The following is a 23,618-nucleotide window of genomic DNA, read 5'->3' on the forward strand; positions in this document are numbered from 1 at the left end:
TGCATCGACCGGGAATCGAACCCGGGCCGCCCGCGTGGCAGGCGAGCATTCTACCACTGAACCATCGATGCTATGATATTTTATTGCAAAATATATTACTTATTTCGTTAAACAATTGTTTCGGAAAAATTAAATCAAATTAAATTATGGATTTAAAAACGAGTCATTTTAAAGTAAGTCGTATGTCCTATCACGAATTAATATTTTTATTTCATCACATATGTAAATGGTCCTTATATATGAAAAAAGCCCGTTATTTCCACAATGCTTTGTATGTATAAGATTATGTTGAAGAAACATATATATGTACACAAGAGATATACATAATGATCTCGTAACGCATCCTAACTGTGGCTGCATTCAGCGCGAAGCAATCAGAGCGTAATATCTTCTTATCTATATTTATGAACAGCGTCACATTGCCACAGTGTAGCGAAATCAGTAAAACGATTTAACGCTACAACTGAAGTCGGCAGGTAGAAATTTATGTACTGGCGGGGAATTAGAATTGGCTTACTGGAACTACGTGACAATTTCTTAATGTGGCTCATGGAAAAAGCTGTACATGGCTCTCCTAAGCCCGCATAACATAAAAAAAGTTTTGTAAGAGTTGTCAATGGGGTACTGCATCTCTTTTTTCTGTAAGTGCTGGAGTATAAAGTCATGAAACTCATAAGGACAATCAGTAAATCTCGTCTTCATATTTTATAGAGAGCTCCAACAACGTAATATTACTGTGAAGACAAATTTTTGAAGTAAGTAAATAAATTTACTACTAATAGTGCTACTGTATTGTTTATACTATGGCGCAGTATTACCCGGTGGCGCGGTGGGTTGGTAGGTAATCTTTTTGCTTACTTTTCCTGAGTCAGCTAATGCAGGAGGTGTCAGGTTCGTAAAAAAAACGTTAACGCAAGTCATACAAATGTTAAAACAAATTGGCTACGTATCGAATTGCTTGATGTCGAACGGTGCGATATCATTTAAAATGTGAATTTTCATTCACTCTTATTTGCACTGGGGATTGTTCTTAAAACACTTCTTGGTACTTGAAAGTATTGAATAAATTCTTGATACTTTAAAGTTATAATCTTTTCTTTATATTGTACCATTAAACTGTTCTAGGAAAATAGTACTAATCTCTAACTTATATAGTAACGGCTAAAACACTCACGTCTATATATCCGGTGTCGTCACCGACTAGTTTCGAGCCCTTCGGGGGCCCTTCATCAGGGTGAGTGGGACTGGTATTATTTCGCGGACGCGGCCCGTCGCTCACTCTGAGAGTCCGCGAAATAATAACAGTCCCACTCACCCTGATGAAGGGCCCCCGAAGGGCTCGAAACTAGTCGGTGACGACACCGGATATATAGACGTGAGTGTTTTAGCCGTTTCTATATAAGTTAGTGATAATGTCTCACGAAAGTTTGAATAGTACTAATCTCACTAATATTATAAACTAGCTTTTACCCGCGACTCCGTCCGCGCGGAAAAAAATATAGAAAACGGGGTAAAAATTATCCTATGTCCGTTTCCTGGTTCTAAGCTACCTGCCCACCAATTTTCAGTCAAATCGATTCAGCCGTTCTTGAGTTATGAATAGTGTAACTAACACGAATTTCTTTTATATATATATATAGATAGATGAAAAAGTTTTGATGGATGGATGGATGATTGTTAGAAAGTATCTCCAGAACAGATAAACGGATCTCGGTATAATTTGGCATTAAATGTAGAACATAATCTGGAAGAACAAATAGACTACTAATAAAGTTTTTTTATTGCCGCGCGGGCAAAAGCAAGTTGACTATAAATTAATTTGTGATCTATCACTTGAAATATAAAATGGCGGATTAATACCATAGACTAAACCATTGATCGTTTGCTTCTGTCTCTCTCTGCGCGCATCGTTTCCTCACTCCTGAGGGTCGCGACCTCTCCTCTTGACCATCTCGCGAAGGGTGGTTCTCCATTCTGTGCGGTTTTCGGCGCTATGGATGGCATTATGTATGCTGGAGTCGAGTGTGGTGCGTACTTGGTCAGTCCAGCGCATAGGGCGGCGCCCTCTGGGTCTCTTTCCTCGTTTGCTTCTGTAGTATAAAGAAATAGACGCTTCTAGGCTAACTAATACTCATGAGAATTACGTTAGTAAGTAATCAAAGTTGACTTGATAAAGATAGGTCTCCTATTACGTATGGCAATTCACGAAGCATGAAGACGTCTATTTCTGCTGTTGCTATCTATATTACAACCGTCACGCTTTCCACCCCTAGACAGCTATAACATAACTAGGAGAAATTGAGATTTCATATTATATTTGCATAAATACTTAAGTACTAAATTCTGGCTTTAATGTACATATGTGATAGAAAGAGCCTACATACCTAGATTCTATAAAAGATAAGGAGCTACTCGTACAATTCTTTCATACGTCATTTTTATGTAGGTACTATAATTTAGCCTGCGTAGGCGAAGAAAGCAAAATAGTCCTTCATTTTTGTAACGAATTTTTAAGGATAACTCAAAATCTACCAGTCTAGTGAGATTAAAAATTATTAAATAATGAGACTCACCTGCAGGCCGTACCCTTCGATTAAAAAAATAATTATCAATATCGGTGCACCAGGAGAAGAGTTCTGTGGTGACAAACATATAAAAATATAGACGAATTGTTAACCTTCATTTTGAAGTCGGTTAAAAAAATACACGAGTTCAATAAAGATCCAATTTCATTACTTCAAAGATGACCTTTCACCACTAAACCGTAACGGTTTAGCTCTAGCAGCACCCTGGGCTTATTTCCTAAGGCCTTTTTTATCATGCCGGACGAAGGGGATGGTTAACAGTGTTATATGAGGCTGTGTAATTCGTGGACCTTTGGCGGCCCTTTCTGTCCAATGCCCTGGGCGGTAGCACAAACGCGGCCTAATCTAACGCCGGCCCTGCCATTAAACAATACAAAATAGACATAGAGCTAGAGGCTACTAAGTAGAGTATACATTTGTAGGAGAAGCTAATATCCATAATAATTTTTCTCCCTTTGTATAATTAACGCCAATAACAAATTAACAAGCACTTCGTATTAAGTGTGACAGAGCGTGTCTGTATTTATTTTATAGATAGTTACCTAACCCCCTATAGCACTAGCGTGAAGATATGTAACGCCACTGGATCCCCAACGAATGTGGCTTCCGGTATTATGTTCCCGCAATGCATTTCTTCTGCGGTTTACATTCGTACGCTTCGTTTAACAATGTATTGTTACGTTACGTAATGTAATCTACTGATTGTTGACAAGTATTTTATACTAGCAATAGCCCACGATTTTGTCCGTGAGGCATAAAAAACACTTATTAGTAATCCTATTCCTATAACAGACAGTAATATATCGAATCGGTCGAAAGCGAAAGCGGGCCAGTGGTACCGTCCTCATGCGTTGGAGGAACAGACGGGTTTAGTGGGTACGCTTCCCATCTGGAAGAGAATCTCACATAACTACTGCGCCCCACCCCCCCGGGGCACAGAGTATGCATAAAGCATTCTTCTCTGAAAAAAAGATAGTAATTTATGACTGTGCCATTTCAATCAGATTGGTTCAGCAGTTTAGGAGTTACCTGCTAACAAATAAACATCTATCCATCTGTAGGGGAAAGCACTAGACACTCACTCACTTATATAGATTTATTACTCACAACTCACTTAACAATTCACAAGTAAAAGAACAACTCACAAGAAAAAGAACAACTCAAAAAATCTTAAATTAATACAATGTATATTCAAAATAGTTACACCAAACCATATCGCGTTTCGTTATCGAACAGCGCCATCTAGTTTTGTAATCGTTACTAACACACTCCCCCCGGAAAGGACGACAGTCCTTTAAACATCAGGTAATGGGCATAGTTTCCCAACAGTTCTCGTGTAGACTCCTGCCTTTGTTCGTACATCATAAGTTCTCGTTATTCCGTCTTGGCCAGGATATTTTTTCTCAATGCGCCCAAGAAACCATTTACTTGGCGGCAGATTAGGTATTTTCATAAGGACTAAATCACCGACATTAAACTCCTTCTTTAGTTGCATCCATTTTGGTCGCTCTTGTAATCGTGATAAATATTCGACATGCCATTTTTTCCAAAAGGATTGCATCATCTTTTGTAGAAGTCTCCATCGTGTTAAATTGTGTATTTTGAAATCAGTTAAATCTCGCTCAGGAACTGTGATCAGTGATTCGCCAACCAAAAAATGTGCTGGGGTTATAGGTTCAAAATCATCAGGATGGCACTCATGGGAGAGAGCGGTCGCGAATTTAGGCACGCCTCGATTTGGACGAGGACGGTGTACAACTCCTCGAAGGTAAGTGTTGCCTCTCCTATTGTTCTCTTTATGTGATATTTCATAGATTTCACTCCGGCCTCCCATAATCCTCCGAAATTTGGTGATCCAGGTGGAATAATAACGCCATTTGGTAGATTTGGAATCTAGTAGTGATTCAAGTTCTTTTGGTATCGATGCCTTGCCTTGGTGCCACATCTCTAAAATTTCTTTACTGGCAGCGACGAATGTAGTTCCATTATCGCTCCACATTTCTCTACATGGACCTCTTCTTGATATGAAACGTCTGTATGCAGCCATGAACGCATCCACGGTCATGTCACTCACGATCTCTACGTGTATAGCCTTTGTAGCCATGCATATAAATAATGCGATATAGCCACGATAGGATTTTGCTCCTCTGCCCTTGCTCATACGTATGTCTATAGGGCCTGCAAAATCAACTCCACTTATAAGAAATGGTCTCGATGGAGTAACACGACACTCTGGTAAATCTCCCATCATCTGTGTAGTGTTATTGGCGCGTTGTCTCGAACAAATCATGCAATTTCTCACAAATCGTTTTACAGTATTGCCTGCATTTATCAACCAGTATTTGCCAAGTAAGTATGACAACATTAATTGTGGTCCTCCATGTAGCGTATTAAAATGAGCATCTGCTAGCAATAATGGTAAAAGTACATTAGTTTTTGATATAATTACAGGATGTTTACTCTGATACTGAATGTGAGCGTGCTTTAGGCGACCTCCGACTCTTAACACTTCGTTCTCATCCAAGAACGGTTTTAATGATAACAAACGACTTTTCTTTTGTAGAGGTAAGTCCCTTTTTAAATTCTCAATTTCATCTCTAAACTCTATGCCTTGTGATAACTTTAAACAAACGGTAAGTGCTTCTTCTCTTTCCTCAAAATTTATAAATGATGTATTAACCTTATCTTTATTTTTCAGGTGCAGCCATCGTCTACAGTATGCTATCACTGTTATTAGTTTTCTCAAAGAAGAATATTTAGTTAATAGGGTAAGTATTTCCACATCTTCTGACTCTTGCGACTTAACTGTCATACAAGAAACTGTTTCTTTTAGCTCCAATGTAGTAGTTGGTACTTCACAGGTAAGTCTTTTTATGTATTTATCTTTTAGAAATAATGGACCTTGCCACCACAACTCATGGGATTTTAATTTTTCAGGCGCTACTCCTCGCGATGCTGGGTCAGCAGGATTCTCTTTTGTAGGTATGTAAGACCAATTTGGTTTGAAAGTATTTGATATTTCAATCACTCTATTTTTTACATATGGTTTCCATCTATTGGGATCGCCGTTAATCCAACATAACGCTACTTGTGAGTCGGACCAAGCGTAAGTATGTGTCTCATCAACTCTCAATGCGGTCGCGACATGTTTTAAAAGTTTTGTCAGCAGAAGAGCAGCACATAATTCTAAACGTGGGAGCGTTACTTGTTTTAAAGGTGCTACCTTTGTTTTTGATATTATCAACGAAACCTTGACTTCATCATTGGATTGCACAACTCTAGCGTAAACCACTGCGGCATATGCTGCTGCTGAAGCGTCTGAAAAACCATGCAACTCAAATCTACGATGTGTATTCGAGGTACCCATCCATCTATCTACATTTATTTCAGAAAGTTTGTTTAACTGAGAATTGTATTTGCACCATTCATTGCTTAGTGAGGCTGGTAGCTCATCATCCCATGCAATCTTTGCTGCCCACAGTTTTTGCATGAAGATTTTGGCAACAATAATACTCGGTGCTAGCCAACCCATAGGATCGAATAGCGAAGCTATCACGGTAAGTACCTTTCTCTTAGTTATAGTTGGTTCAAGTGATATTTTCGAATTGTGGACTGTATTTGTTATTTGTAACTTGTCAGTTAGTGTATTCCAGTTAATACCTAACGTTTTTATTGTATCTTTTATGTTTGGCTCTATCTCATTTTTTGATGCTCTTTTACTATTCTCGATCTCTTCCATAAATTGTTTACTATTAGAATTCCATTTTTGTAGCTCAAAACCTCCTGCTTGTAGTATTTTTGTTACTTTACTTTGAATGTCGATTGCAGTTTCTACATCGTAACTTCCTGATAAAATGTCATCAACGAAAAAATCGTTTAGAATAGCTCTCTGTGCCTCTTGTAATGACTCATCCTTATCTTCGTCTATCGCTACTTGTTTAAGTGTTTTTATTGCAAGGTATGGCGCACATGCTGTGCCAAATGTGACTGTTAGCAATCTATAATCTTGTATTTCTTCTTCATCACTAAAACGCCATAATATTCTGTGATAATCTGTATCTTCCTTTCTCAGTCTTATTTGTCGGTACATTTTGATTATGTCCGCTGTAAAACAAATCTTATGCATTCTCCATCTCATCAAAATACTACGTAATTCTTCTTGTAATCGTGGACCAATTAATAACTCATCATTAAGTGAAATATTGTTGCTTCCTTTGCTCGAAGCATCAAACACAACTCTAACTTTTGTCGTAATTTTATCTTCTCTCAATACTGCATGGTGCGGTAGGTATATGGCTCTCTCGTTTCTCGTTCTCTCTTTTACCGGCTCCATGTGATTTAAAGTAAGATACTCTCTCATGACTTTATTATACTCGTGACTCAGTTTCTCATCTTGTGATAGTTTTTTCTCTAATCTCTTGAATCTGTCTAGTGCTCTCTCATATGTATGTGTAGGTAGGTTAGGTTCGTCGTGCTTAAACGGAAGTGCGACGACGTATCTTCCATTAGGTTCTCGTGTTGTAGTATTCTCGTAAATTTTCTCAGCTCGTAACTCTTCTAATGTATAAGGTGTGTTAGTTTTAATCTCCACATTCTCGTCTTCCCAAAATTTCTCTAACATTTTCTCTAGTTTTACGTTTAAGTGCATGCTTACTATTCCTCTTGTTATATTTTCTTTTATACCTCCTCCAGATATTATCCAACCAAACTGTGTTTGTTGGGCAATTGGTGACCCTTCACTTCCTTTAATTACTCCACTCATTATTATTTCAGTAAATACATTAACTCCTAAAAGTAAATCTATGGTACCTGGCTCCATGTATGTGTTATGTACCCGCAATTAGAAAATATAATTTGTACCGTGCGCCGCTAACTGCGGTATGTTATATCAATAAAAATCAGTCGCATCTATACCGTCTTTCCTTTCACACCCCGATACTTAACATTGGCGACGAGAATTATTTTTTTGTTAACTCCGCGCGTGTTAATTATTGAAAATGCCTATCGGTCATATCGAACCATACAGTTTTTCAAGCAATAATTGGGACGCTTACGTGCGCCGTGTACAACAATTTATGGCATTGAATAACATTTCTGCGGAACTCCAAGTGGCGACATTAGTGACCGTTGTTGGTGGCGAATGTTATGAACTTATATGTGACCTTTGTTCGCCCGACACTCCGGAATCTAGAACCTTCTCCGAGTTAGTTAATTTGGTGAAAGAACACCTGGAACCGGACAGATCGGAGATCGCAGAGAGACACATATTTCGGCAGAGGACACAACGTTCAAGTGAAAGTGTTCGCGAATATCTCCAAGCATTAAAACATCTAGCAAAAACATGTAATTTCGGCGATAAGTTAGAAGAAAATTTACGCGATCAATTCGTGTCGGGGTTGTGCAATGAGGATATGAGATCTAGGATCTTCACGGAGAGGCAGGTCGATTATAAGCGTGCGGTGGAGCTGGCGCTCGCTCTGGAAGCGGCGGACAGGCACGCGGACACGGCGTGCGCGCCGGGCGCGGCAGGCGCCGCCGCGGCAAGGCCGGGCTGCCACGCGCACGGCGACGGCGACAGCTTGCATCGGCTCGGCGCCGCGGGCGCCTCGGGCGCAGCTGGCTCAGCGGGCTCGGCGGGTGCGACACCGCGCCCCCGGTCGGCGCAACAAGGCGCATGTTTTCGATGCGGTAAATCGGGGCATTGGGAAGGCAAGTGTCGTTTTAAATATTATAATTGTGATTCGTGTGGTATGAGAGGCCATATTAAATCAGTTTGTACAAAAGGTAGAACGGTCAAAAATGTCGAAAAGAATTCATGTAAAAATCAATTTTTTTTTAATGATTCAGATAGTGACAAAGAAAGTTGTAATTTTTATAATTTAGTTATAAGTAGCGAGGGTGATGGGCCTTATTTTGCAATGTTGAAGGTTGAGAATATTTTATGTAAATTTGAGATAGATACGGGGAGCAAGCTATCTGTAATTTCAAAAAATGATTACGATAAAAAATTTTCAAAGTTACCGTTGCGACAAAAAACAACTATGCCTCAAGTCGTACACGGGGGATATCATCGAGACTATTGGTTATATTTTAGTTAACGTTCGCTGCGGTGATAAGAACGAATTATTGCATTTGCATGTAATTAAAAATGGCGGCCCGCCTCTAATGGGCCGCACATGGATCAATCGCCTCAAGTTAAATATTGATTGTCATAATTTATCCGAGGATTCGATGGCAACCTCGTTACGTCGAGAATTTCCGGAGGTTTTTGCTGAAGGATTAGGTACATTTAAGAGGGAATTTAAACTTTATCTAAAGAATGATACACCTGTTTTTGTTAAAGCACGTTCGATCCCTATTGCATTGCGAAAGCCGGTCGAAGAGGAGCTCGAGCGTTTGCAGCGGGATGACGTCATCTACAAGGTGGAGCGCTCCGATTACGGTACACCTATTGTGCCGGTCATTAAGAGCAATGGTAACATACGTCTTTGCGGCGATTACAAAATAACAATAAATCCGCTATTAAAGGATTATCATTACCCGCTGCCACGTATCGAGGACCTCTTCGCCGCTCTGGGAGGAGGTGAGCAATACACTAAATTAGACTTGTCTAATGCTTTTCAGCAATGTTTGTTACATAAAGATTCTCAAGCGATGACGGCCATCACTACTCATGTCGGCACTTTTGTATATAAGCGAGTGCCTTTTGGTATCAAATGTATTCCTGAAAATTTTCAAAAGATAATGGAGGAAACATTGAGTGGACTGTCCTCGACCGCTGTATTTGCCGATGATATTTGCGTCACTGGGCGAGATAAAAAGACTCATTTGGCAAATTTAAGAGCGGTGCTACAACGGCTTAGCGAAAATGGCTTAAGAATAAATTTTAGTAAATGTAAATTTTTTCAAGATAGTGTTACTTACTTAGGCTATAAAATCGACAAGTTTGGATTGCATACCGATGAAAAAAAAATCGAAGCCATTGTAGCAGCGCCGCCTCCTACCAATGTAAGCCAACTAAAAAGTTTTATGGGGTTAATCAACTTTTATTCTAAGTTTATTGTTAATATGAGTGACATTTTAAGACCCATGTACAATTTACTAAAAAAAGAAATTAAGTGGAATTGGACATCCGAATGTGATAGTGCCTTTAGAAAAATTAAAAATGTTCTCAGCAGTAGTCCTGTGCTCGCGCATTATGATCCGAGTTTAGATTTAATACTTTCAGTGGACAGCAGCGCGTACGGGCTAGGCGCGGTGTTGACGCAGCGCGACGCGGAGGGCCGCGAGCGCCCTCTGTGCTGCGCCTCGCGCACTCTCAATGCGGCCGAGCTCAACTACTCGCAGCTCGACAAGGAGGCGCTCGCAATCGTGTTCGGCGTCACCAAACATCATAATTATTTATACGGCCGGTATTTTACTATACGCAGCGACCATCGCCCGCTCAGTTATATTTTCGGTAAAAACAAAGGGCTGCCGGTAACCGCCGCTAGTCGCATACAACGATATGCCGTAAAATTAGCCGCTTATAATTTCGGTATTGAATTTGTTACTTCTACAAAAAATTGTTTCGCAGACGCCTTATCGCGCCTTCCTTTAAAATATTGCGATAAGCCAACAAATTATATAAAGAGCAAAAATACCAGTAGTTATCTTAATTTCGTACAGGAAAACTTTCCTATCAGTTTTAAAGAGGTTCGGGTCGAAACAATGAGAGATGCATTATTGAGCAAGATATACGGTTTTGTTTTGCACGGTTGGCCAACACATTATAATTATAGCGATACAGAAAAAAAATATTATAGTAAAAGAGACAGTTTGCATATTGATCAAGGTTGTTTAATTTGGGGTTATCGTATAGTCATACCGAGTGCCTTAAGGGCTGCAATTCTTAGAGAGTTACATGACGGTCATCCCGGTATAGTCAAAATGAAACAGATCGCACGTAATTATGTGTGGTGGGAGGATATAGACCGCGAGTTGGAGCGGGCGACACGGGAGTGCGCTGCGTGCGGCGAAGCCCGCCCCGCACCCCCCGCCGCACCTCTGCATTCCTGGCCTTGGCCCGCGGAGCCCTGGGAGCGGTTGCACATGGACTTCCTCGGCCCCTTCAATGATAAGTACTATCTCGTTGTAATTGACGCGCACTCCAAGTGGATAGAAGTCGAACACGTAAGTTCCATTTCCGCGGGAGTAGTTTGCGACTGTCTTCGGCGTTTGTTTTCGCGCTTCGGGCTACCTAAACGCATCGTTAGCGACAATGGCCCACCGTTTTCCTCCGCCGCCTTCGCACAATATCTCGAATGCAACGGTATTAAACGCACGTTGACGCCGCCTTATCACCCGGCGAGTAATGGGGCAGCGGAAAATGCTGTTCGCACGGTAAAACGGGTGCTTAAAAAAGCAGAGTTAGAACGAGTCGACGTAAATAGGGCTTTGAGCAAATTTTTATTTATGTATCGAAACACAGAACAGAGCACGACAGGACGCGAGCCTGCGGTAGCTATGTTCGGGCGCCGGCTTCGTGGCCGCCTCGACCTGTTGTGGCCTGACGCCGCGGAGCGAGTGCGCGCGCGTCAGCTGCGGGAGGAGGACCGTCGTGCGGCACCTCTAAGAGTTCATTCACGGGACGAACCGGTCATGATAAGGAACTACACTAAATCAGGGGGTAAGTGGACGGACGGAGTGGTGAGCGAACAAGTAGGGCCCGTGTCGTATGCCGTTAGAACTAGCGACGGAAGAAGTCACAAGAGACACGTCGATCAAATAGTGTCGAGAAAGTCACGGTATTCGCTTAGTCAAGCGGTAGGTCGCGTGTCTGACGTCGCGAGCGCAGAGAACCAGGCGCCCCCGGGGGCGGCTGACGCAGCAAGACCTGCAGAGGAGGCAGGGGAAGAGGCGGAGGCGTGCACTGCTTCTCCGCCCGCGTCGCCCGCGTGGGCCTCGGATGATAGTCGCCCGCACAGGCAAGCAGCATTACGTGCGCGTGAAAAATTTAGACAATAATTATAACCATAAGAATTAATTTATCAATGTTTTTGTTTATAGTGTTTTCTTTTTATTGTTTGTTTATATTTGTTAGATTTAAGGGGGAAAGGTGTTATGTACCCGCAATTAGAAAATATAATTTGTACCGTGCGCCGCTAACTGCGGTATGTTATATCAATAAAAATCAGTCGCATCTATACCGTCTTTCCTTTCACACCCCGATACTTAACAGTATGTTGGATCTGCCAAAGTTAAATGTTGGATGTGAGAGAAAGATTCATTATTGACTCTTGAAGTGGGTAAAAAGTCTGTGATTTGTTTTACCACAAATGCTGTACAGTTAATTTTGAATGCATTTGTAAGTCTCGAAGTGATCTCCAACTCAGTAGCATATTTGATTTTTGATGTCATCTGATCTACACCACTCACCTCGCCTTCCACTATTCTTCTGCGTAATTGTAAACATTTCACAGTTATTTCATTTACAAAGGACTCTTGTGAGCATGGATCTATAAGAGCTCTTAAGGTTTGAGGCCCTTTACTAGTTTCGATGTTAACCAGTGCGGTTGCTAATAATGCAGTTTTTCCTTGTACTGTAAGATGTGATCGAATAACTCTCGATTCAGATGTAGTTGGAGTCTCTATTGTTGTATTTTCAGACCTGTTAGGCTCACTCTCTCTTTCTGTTCTGGTCAGATGAATTAATGTATGATGTCTCTTTCTGCACTCATGACAGGACGCTTTGGATCTACAATGTATGACACTGTGACTCGGTGATAGACAATTAAAACATAATCTCGCGTTCTGTATATGTTCAATTCGTTTATTCACATCTAATTTCGCAAATTCTGTACATGCTGATAAGCGGTGATCTTGTTTGCAAAATGGACAATGTTGAGTATTATTCGTTGTAATAAATGATTTTGTTTTTGAAGGGTTTCTCTCTCTTGACACATTAACTGAAGTAGTACTCATCATCTCGTAGACTCTAAATCTTGTCTCTAGGAATTTTGTAAATCTCTCAAAAGTGGGTAAGATATCTATGGGTAACTCTCCAACATCTTCTTCCCATTGCTTATGTGATTCATCGTCCAGCTTATTGACTATCAAATGGATAATTATGATGTCCCAGTTTGTGGTTTCCACATCATTGTTCTTTAAACTGTTAAGACATTCGACTGTCGTATCCAATAAATCTTTGATTCCTTTGGCTGTACTTTGGGATAGTTTTCTTTGGTTAAAGAGTCGATTTAGTATAGTTTGAACAATTATTCTTCGATTATTATATCTGTTATTTAAAGTCTCCCATGCAACATCGTAATTTCTTTCCGTGATTTGTATTTGTCTTAATAATTGCTCTGCCTCACCGGTTATACTTGATTTTAAATAATGTAGCTTTTGAACTTTGGATAAAGAATGATTGTTATGTATAAGTGTTGTATACAAATCTCTAAATGTACTCCAGTCATGATAATTTCCAGAAAATTGGGGTATATTAATTTTTGGTAGCTTGACTTCCTGTGTTTGGTTATGTGTTATATTTTTCTCTAATAACTCAGGTGCTTTCTCACTTAACTCCTCTATTTTCTCTAACATGTCTGATTTTGTATTGATATATTCCTCTTCTCCTATGCCAAACATGTCTATAGCGAAATATTTATGCTTTAATTTTTGCTCAGAAGTAGCTATTTGCACTATAGAAAAATGTGTTGTTCTGAATTTCGTCCAATACTCATTTAACGTCTCAACTTTCACTTGAATTGTAGCAACTTTCAATCTTGAGGATTTTCTGAAATTTACTCCAATTTTTTTAATAAGTTCTAAAGTAACTTCTTGTTCTGATATTAAGGTCTCCATTTGCAATGTTATTGATTCACTTGAAATTTACAAAATTTTCTAAGTCCAAATTTCTTCAAATTTTTCTAAGTCCCTTGATCAGTGAACTTGAAAATTTTACAAGTCTCGTAATCAGTAAAATATTCTAAGTCGCTTATAAGCGAAATTCTCCAAATTATTCTAAGTGTTTGAATAATCGAAAGTCCCGTTATCTCAAAATCCGGCGTGGATTGGACCATAAATTTGTAGGGGAAAGCACTAGACACTCACTCACTTATATAGATTTATTACTCACAACTCACTTAACAATTCACAAGTAAAAGAACAACTCACAAGAAAAAGAACAACTCAAAAAATCTTAAATTAATACAATGTATATTCAAAATAGTTACACCAAACCATATCGCGTTTCGTTATCGAACAGCGCCATCTAGTTTTGTAATCGTTACTAACACCATCCATCTAAAAGAGGTAAATCTCTCTAGATTTGTCACTGTTTTCGTCGGATGGTTTAAATCATTTATTCAGATTCGAATTTGGAGGCTTGTTAATGTAAAATCTTTCTATTTCGAACTAAAGAACAGATTAAGTAACATATTTCAGTAGCTAATATCTTCTCTCTTCTCCTATTATATCTGTCATCTAATATATAACATTTCCATGTCACAATGTTAGTTACCGTACTCCTCCGAAACGGCTTTACCGATTTTTACCAAATTTTATATGCGTATTCAGTAGGTTTGAGAATCGGCTACTATCTATTTTTCATACACCTATTAAGTTTTTATTAACTGCACGCACGGAGTCGCAGGCGACAGCTAGTTTTCTTATAATATTCACCTTGATTTCTTGCTGATGATATTAAATTTTATCTGAATAGGTAAAGAGCCCGCTCTTAACTTGTGTAAAGAGACTCTTGTGTAAACTCCTTGAGGTCAGGTCAGTCGATGTGAAATGGGTTAGGTGCAACATTTTGCTGACAACGGTAACTTGAAGGCTTGTTTTAAGAATCAAGTCGGGGAAGTTCTAGTCTTTTTTAATTCATGCTATTCTTACTTTCGCTGATTGTTTTTGATGATTGAACGTTTTTTTAATTATAAAGTGACTATGCATACAATTATTCATTTTAAAAAGGTGATTTAAATTATGTGAAAAGGTTTGGAACTGGAACTTTGAAGAGCGAGCAAGGTAATTGTGTTTTTAAAATGAAGTTGATACCTATGGAATTTTTTATGAATTCTTTTATGAGTTATATGTTATAGTTATACTCAACGTGTATCTAAAACTAGCTGTCGCCCGCGACTCCGTCCGCGCGGTATAAAAGAAAACATAATAAGTAGCCTATGTGTTCTTCCAGACTATGTTCTACATCTGTGCCAAATTTCATCAAGATCCGTTGAGCCGTTCCGGAGATACCTTCAAACAAACATCTATCCATCCATCCAAACATTTGCATTGATAATACTATTAAGATATTTATCTAATATGTTGGTAATATTAACTGGAAAACTGTTGAAATTTTAACACCAATATGGCCATGCTCTAATTATTTTATCTCTGTAAAGAGTGGCGGAAGATTAGATGCGGCTGATGATTTTACGACACTTGACTTGCATAACATAAATACAATACATGCATACATACGCACAAGTGTCGAAAGTTTATGAAAGGTGTATACGACTATATGTATATAATATGTCAACTATTTAGTCGTGTTTTATGATTATTTAGCTTTATGATCGTTTGGCTTTAGTATAAGAACATATTAACAACGAAATATAGAAATAGTTTTAAAATGAAAAAAACCTGTGAGCCGTCATGGGACGCCTGGCAGATGTGAAACATCGTGTGTGTACAAGTAACATGCATAAAATATTAAATGTTATAATTAAATAAATAATAATGATAATAATAATAATAATGTATACCTCGGCGTACACTCTACTACACATAAAATATATATATGTATACTTTAGTATAGCGTGGTGACCCGTCGCCACGGCAAGCGTCGCCACGCCAACAATTCGGTTTACAAGTGATCCTATAGATGTTTCACATCAAAAAAAAAACTATTTTTTTTTACTTCACAGAGTACTTACTCTTCCGTAGCACAAGTACATAAGCACTTCTCCATACAATTTACAGCCAGAGAAATAATTTGTCTTCAAAAATTACTTATGTAGATGTCGAAATAGTTTAGGACGTCGGAACCTACATAGATTGTGTATTATGACGTTAAAAATCTTTATATTATTCTAATGCGATATCACGACTGCATCTCGGCTCAACTGCAATCTATTTTTCTCGAGTGCTGCCCTCTGGCGGGGCCACATGCAGTGATTTTAATTAACAATTGGCCCTCTATCGGTACCGCGGGGAATCACGCTGGGTGGTTACCCTATTACTTTTTGCTTTTAGTTAACAAGTTATCTTTGGAAATACTGAGTATAAATAAAAAAATGTCGATGGCAGAAGTTAGTGATGTACGATTGGTTTTTGAATTTTATATTTGCATGTCATTATCGAAGAACTCTTGTGGCCAAACTAAGCACTAAGCAACCTTATGAAGAATACACAATGAATTAAGCGTCTCATGCTTTGTGTTTTTTAATGGTACAACGTAACTCCGCTCTTGGTACTCTGATTTTGATAATTCTTTTTATAGTCGAAAGTTAGTGTTTGCAGGTGGGTTCCATATTTTTATTTATTTTAACCTAACTAGAAGAATAGTATTTGAGTTATTCTTAAAAATGCGATACAAAAAATGAAGGACTGTTTTGTTTTCTTCGCTTACATAGGCTAAACTATAAGACCTCCATAAAAATGATGTACCAAAGAATTGTAGCTCTTTAAATTTGATAAATAAAAGTCCGCGATAGTAAATATCTATGTTTTATGGTTTTCTCACAATATCAATTTTTCTTTATTTTAAATGAAAGCTTTTCACCTCCTTACATAAATACCAATATGAATATCATAGTTTTAGACAACGATCATACGAATTTAAATTTTATTTTATAATCCTTGTGCCCAGTGTAAACGCACCCTTAGTTTAGAATACTTTATTTTGTACCAGCGATGGGTAGTGCCCAGAGGGTGCTTCTCGGAGTCTTACAAATGCAGTGGGTAATGCGTTTATAATTTAATGAATAGCTCATTCCCAACCCTTCACGTACCCTGAGGGTTTCACAATACGGCGTCGTGCCACGAGTGCGGCGCTGATGAGGACACCGCGCAACACACCCTTCAGGTATGCACAGCGTGGTCCGAAGAGCGCCGCACTCTGGCAGCGACGATTGGTGATGACCTCTCACTCCCAGGTGTAATTCGCGCCATGCTGGGCAGTAAGGGGTCATGGGAGGCGGTTTCCTCCTTCTGCGAAATAGTAATTTCGCAGAAGGAGGAAAGGGAGCGAGAGCGCGAGGATAATCCCCTCGCGCCCCCGCTCAGACGCAGGAGAGTGGGGAGAAGGAGGCGGGGTTTCGCCGCCGTACTTCTCCCCACAAACCATGCGTGAGAGGGAGGCCCCTTCAGGGCGATAACGCAGGCGGGGCCACGGAAGAAAGCTAAAGCGTTCCCGTGGCGCCCGCCATAATGCGTTAGAGGGCAGTCAGGTTTTAGTGGGTATTCCGGTCACCTTCTGTGACCGGCGAGTCCCACACTCCCTACGCCATTGCACAGCCCGGCGTAGGCGTGCGTAACGCATTTCCTGACTTTAAAAAAAAAAAAAAAAAAAAAAAAAAAAAAAAAAAAAAAAAAAAAAAAAAAAAGGGTTTCACAATCATTTTACTTACGGAATTGGTTTTACTTTGGTATTTTAATATAAATAAAAATAATTGAAGTGGACATAGTTAATGGTAATTTTTTGATAAAATTGAAGACAGTTCATAAAGATGTAAAAAAACCACTTTTTTCCCGCTTTAAGTTATATTAGATCTCTTTACCTGATTGACTGTACCCTGAAGTAATAAATGACGAAAGAAAACTAAGATTCTTATTTTACTGCAGTTTTCTTTCATTTGTCACCTATATTTTTTTAACAGCATACGAGTAATTATTACGAATATAGGATACTTTACATCGTAAACAAAAAAAAATGCTACAATAGGAAGCGACTGCTTTCACCTGTAAAATTCTGTCAGTGTCAGGCAACTCCGTCCGCACGGAATTAAGAGAAGCTTCATTTGTAGCCTATGTGTTCTTCAAGACTATGGTCTACGTCCATGCCATATTTCTGCGAGATCCATGCAGCAGTTCTGGAGATACCTTCTAACAAACATCCATCTATCCATCTTAACTTTCGCATTTATAATATTATAGTAAGACTAGCTGTCACCGCCACTCCGTCCACTCTGAATTTAAAAAAAATAACCTATATGTTCTTCTAGAATATGTTCTACATCTGTACTAAATTTTATTAAGATCCGTTGAGGCGTTTTAGAGATACCTTCATACAAACATTCATCCATCCATCCATCCAAATATTCGCATTTAAAGTATTACTAAGAAGTAGTAGAGAATGATATCTGAACTGGCCACATTCAGTTAATGCTGATTGATCAATACGTGTTTTATAAGATTTGCGAACAGCGTGCAGTGTGCGTGTTGTCTGTTTGAGCGTGACGAGGTTGTTGCCGTTTTGTTACTGGAATTAATTACTTCTTCCTCGTTTATCTATCTATCTTATCTATATGTATATATATAAAAGAAAGTCATGTTAGTTACACTATTTATAACTCAAGAACGGCTGAATCGATTTGACAGAAAATTGGTGGGGAGGTAGCTTAGAACCAGGAAACGGACATAGGATTATTTTTACCCCGTTTTCTATTTTTTATTCCACGCGGACGGAGTCGCGGGTAAAAGCTAGTTAATTATATTACGATGTTACGAAAGGTCACTGCTTCAACAAATACTATCAATCGAAATATTAGCGATTGTGTTTATAAAATACGACTATTTTTCTTTCCAAGAAACCTCAATACTTAGTGAAAAGATTAAAATTAATTAAAGATTTCCACCTAATGAATTTACTCTGTGAAGTTAGTTAAATATATTTTAACTAGCTGTCGTCCGACACTCCATCCGCGCGGAATTAAAAAAAATATTAAGTATTCGATGTGTTCTTTCAGACTATGTTCTACATCTGTGCCAAATTTAATTAAAATCCGTTCAGCCGTTCCGGAGATACCTTATAACAAACATCCATCCATCCAAACATTCTCATTAACAATATTAGTAAGATTGAGAATAATTTTACCATTAAAAGAAAAGTGACAGACAGACTCATCTAAATTGTGACTTTCTAATAAATTCCATTAAAAGAACTTAGTTTTTTACTGCGCTTACCTTGAAGTTATTGTTGTCCATTGTTAGTAAATAAAAGTACGAGTATTATCCTTTTTTTGTATAAATCACGAGCATTCAGTCACGATTCGATTTATAAATAGTTTCTTTTATTACAAAGTTATTAAAGGACTCGATTTTTAAAATAGAAGTGAATTTATGATTTTAATTCTATCTGTAAGTGACATGATGGGTTTTACACTGCATAAATATTATAGTAATATTGTTATATCACTTAAGTAGCCGCGTCTAAACAATTGGTTGAGCAAACTCAACAAAACATGCGGTTCAAGGTAAACCTTAGTTTATTAGTTTGTCGCTAGCTCGCAGTTACGTCACGTTTAAATTTAACCCATCGGCAGTGAGAGGTAAACTGAGCTTGCTTCGAGCTAATTGTTAGCGTTTTTAGTTTTGTTCAAAAAATAATTCATAGCGTATTAGAATTGAAGTACTTCGCCTATTTATACAATAATATAATACTAATAATATAATAATATACAATAATAAGATGGCCATAGTTTAAAAGTTTATGCTAACGCTAAAAGTTTATAACCGTGAACAGTTATTTACGACTTTTATATACGATAAAGTTTTTAATTTAATAATTAAAATGTAAGGTTTGTAGTATGCGGAACGTTCTCAACTAATGGATTAGGTAGCACATTTTTATTCTAATTAATTGTTAGGAATTCCATTTTATATGAATAATTTATTGTTTTATATAACTGTTTAAATAAATAAATATATTATTTTTAAAATGAGTATATAGAAAAGAATGCTAACGTAATTGGTTAGTTAATTATTTATAGTTTGTAACTATAATTGTTCAGGCAGGTTTTATATACTGACATCTCTCACAGAAATAAATAATAACTTTATTTAAAATCCAAAATTTGAGAATGCACAAGTCTTAGTAAAGTTTAAAACTGCTCCAACTAACCATATGAGTGTCATCTGGCTTGAGAACTGTTTATATTATCATCAAAAACGTTGATTTCTGGACATAGGTCCTTTCTGACAGAATTTTTCTCACAGAAAAAATTCCTCGTTCCTTGCAGCGAACTAAACTCTACACATTTCTTAAAATTAAATCGATAGGAAAGGAATGGTTAAACAATGGCAAGCGGCATATTATTTTGGGCACGTCCCTGATCACAGAATTCATTATGCACTACGAAAAAAAGTGTGAAGTAGGTAAGAGGGCCCAAAAAGGCACACAAAAGTTCGCGATCCCTGAATTAGGATATCTGCTACACTTTAAATCGTTCAATAGACACTAAAGAAGGCCCTTAGGGTACATTTTATATGAGAATTGCACACTAAGGGAACATAATTAAAACGTCTCTGAGTAAAAAGTTGTTGTTTAACAAATCAAGTGATAATAAATCATCAACATGATAATCTGCTTCATAACTTGTCAGTTATTTATGGATATTTTTTACATTAATTCAAGGCGACGCGACGGCCGAGCTTGCATTTAATTTACTTATAAAGTGATGAGGAAAATATAACATAACCTTAATAATAAAGATTTCGCTTCCCTAGTCTACATTTAAACAAAGACTAAAATGTTCTTACTCAGATATGTACTTGGTTACGTGATTTTTATCATATTCTTGAGCATTATAACCTTGTATTACAATGGGTATAAACATACTAGCGCCCTTTTTCATTCATCATCTCCTAGTCTTTGTCCCACACTATGTGGCGCATGAGATTTTCGTCCACTAGATCAATCTATCTTTTGTAGTTTAATTCTTCATCCCTTTCAATTTCTTCAATGATGACAGAGACAGCAGTTTGGACGGGTGTTTCTGGATTCGAAACTCAAAGTTACGTTTCCGAACAGCTTTTATATACAGTAAAAGAATTAAATACGCTATCCACGAATATTGAATATCGAAAAAATTGTCACCATAAATTGTATAATTTAGCTATGACAATTTTTTGACCTAATTATATTTTTATCATCAACTGACGTTTCACAGATATGAGTACCAAATAGACGCCGTCATCTGTATTAGTGGAGTAATAGGTCCAAACAATAACACGTCACGTCACGTTCTCGCCACTGTCACGTTGAATTAATGAAATGACACGCGCGTGTTTATAATCAACAGAATTTAATGTCCATTTACCTAATACGCATTTACATCCGTGTGACGACAAATTACTACAGCTGCGCAATTTGTTAATTTTGCCATAGAATTCCACTGCCACAATTGTGTTAGGGATTACAATGTGTATCAATAAAGTTATCGCAGCAGTGGAGTTCTACGGTAATATCTGTTTCGAAACATCTTTTAACTTCATTCAAGGCAAGTAAAACGTGTAAAAATAACATTTACGTTCTACGCATATTGTTAATGTTTGCTCATATAATAATTTTCGTATACAAAACGTGATATTAACATTAGAAGACATTTCAAGGATTTACTTCACTATGTTTGTACTAATAACAGGGCCGGTTTAAACGGCGCCCAGGGCAACATTTTTGCGGCGCCCCCTTTTTTGGTGTAGGAGATATCTACCAAAGATAGGGTGTCATAGGGGGCATCACAGGAACCCCTTTATATCGGACACTGGCGCCTGAGGCGCCCCAAGTGTCCGGCGCCCTGGGCGGTCGCCACAACTCGCCCTACCCTAACGCCGCTACTGACCAATAAGTTAGCCGAGTATAATTGTAATAGGTAGGTTTTAATGAAGTCCCCTATTTGAAAACTTATGTGTCGGCACAGAAAACACTTTTAACTTAAACATGATGCTTTTTACAATACTGGATAAGCATTTCGATTGTTACATTTTATTGTACACAGAATAAAATTAAGGTTGAAATTTTTACGTATATTTTCGTGTCGAAATTACAAATTATTTGTAGGCAACATTAGACGCCAACTAAGTTAAAATAGAGCCCTGAATTTCGTCAGCTTAATTAGTCATCACAAATATTCAATACAACATAGTTTCTATAATGTTACGAAATATTTATAAAAGCGAAATAATAGAAATAGCATCTACGAAAAATCTATTTATTTGTTTTAATTTTTTTTTAAAACATACACTGAGTTGGTTTTTTTTAATAGAAAACGGACAAATGTTAGAGATGTTTCTTCCACAGTTGAGAGAGTATTATATAACTACATGTGTTAAACAATATTGTACTGAAGTAAGAGATTGTTGATTTTTAAAATTAATAATTACTTGTTTTTAATGAATATAATTGCAAAGTACCACTCCACCCCAATAGAACATGTTAATAGTTGTGAGCATTTGATTGTATCAAAGATAAAGCTGTGCTCTATCGGGGTACAAAAACCCCGGTTGCTGGTAATGTGGGGTAACATGGTTCCTCAGTCACCGATGGGTGACCAACCGTGGTAACGACTCGACTGTGACAGTACCGTAAACCGTTAAGTCGGTGGTGATTGTTTGAATTTCCTCAGACCCACTTATTTTGTCGTCGTTACTATTTTTGAGTTTATAATTTTATTAAATGGCAGTCTATATATCAAAGTTTAGGTAATAATATGTACTTAGTTTTGTTTTTTTTTGTGACCAAGTTCCTCTGAAGCGGAGAATAGAAAGAGGCCTATACAGTTGTGTTAATGTTACCTTTTTGTTCTTTGTTAGGTTACGAATCTAGTCAATATACGTTCGTCTCGTGTCATCAACCGAATTAGAAACCGGTTCGCAATTAATTTTAATCAAATGTAGACTATAAACATTGTAGATAAGATTGTGATGTGTCAACCATCCTAATTTTTGACGCATTCTCACGGTTTCCCTTCGTATCTAATATAGAATTTCAGATGCTCTGATATTTCTGAGAACTTTATGACGGTGTGAAAGTGACGTGTGAGTTTTAAATTTTTGAGCAATTAAGTCAAGTTTTTTTAATAGCTGGGTATGTGGTATCTCTATACCTTAAGCCTTACAATATGGCTTTCGTAATTTTTATTAGTATTTCTTACGTTATTACGTGTCTAAAAAATAAGTAAAAATAACCACAAACTAGTAGCAATAGATTCCTAGAAGAGAAACCATCTTCAAGAATTGGCTTAATTCCGACTGTCGCTAACTGTGATCTGTGACTAGTTATTTTTGTTAGTAGGTGACCAGTTTACATTTACTATGTAGGTCTTATATTTATAACGTATGCGTAACTACTATGTAGCTAGGACTGTTAATATTTTCATATAAATATTTAACTGTAAACTCTACTACAGTAAAGAAAATCTCCGACTTTTTTCATCTACTAACTTTATCTCTCTCTTTTTTACTTGGGGTTGTCGTGTAATATATTATATACATACTAGCTGTCGCCTGCGAATTCATCCGTGCAGCATTAAAAAACTTAAAAAGTAGCCTATGTGTTCTTCCAGAGTGTGTTCTCTATCTGTGCCAAATTTCATCAAGATCCGTTAAGCAGTTCCGGAGGTACCTTTTGACAAACATCCATCCATCTAAAAATTCGCATTTATAATATTAGTAAGATAAGAAGTAAGACATCTATAGCGTACCAGAATAAATGCGAACAAATGTAGAACGATTTTTACTGATTCGATCAGTATTACCATGGTTTTAAATTGCTCGAATATCTGTACAATCCATTTTGTTTGTCTGTATTTTATTTTAATACAATGAGGTATTAACAACATTATGTTTTGGCAGTGTTAGTGTCATAGTTTTTACACAATGATTTAAATATTACAGTTCGTTACTTTGGTATTACAAGTTTGTCTACATACTAATATTTATATCGTGATATATCACTTTTCATAAATTTTTGATGTCATTGACTCATACTTATCACGTATATGTTCTTATCTATAAGTCCAGTTCTCATCAATAGATGGCACTGCA

General features: G+C 37.7%; 1 protein-coding gene and 1 non-coding gene across 2 annotated transcripts; both read right to left on the reverse strand.

Annotated features, from left to right (window-relative positions):
- On the reverse strand, nt 1–71 carry Trnag-gcc. The gene has a single exon. It is a non-coding gene; the product is annotated as a tRNA-Gly (tRNA).
- A 5,754-nt stretch (nt 72–5,825) lies between these two features.
- Nucleotides 5,826–7,206, reverse strand: LOC123723612. Its single transcript, XM_045686807.1, has 2 exons — nt 6,151–7,206; nt 5,826–5,903 (listed from the first exon to the last, which is right to left on the reverse strand). The coding sequence occupies exons 1-2, from the start codon at nt 7,204–7,206 to the stop codon at nt 5,826–5,828; spliced, it is 1,134 nt and encodes a 377-aa protein (XP_045542763.1).
- Nucleotides 7,207–23,618: the final 16,412 nt, after the last annotated feature.

This window comes from Papilio machaon, chromosome 4 (assembly GCF_912999745.1).
Source record: "Papilio machaon chromosome 4, ilPapMach1.1, whole genome shotgun sequence".
NCBI lineage: Eukaryota > Metazoa > Arthropoda > Insecta > Lepidoptera > Papilionidae > Papilio > Papilio machaon.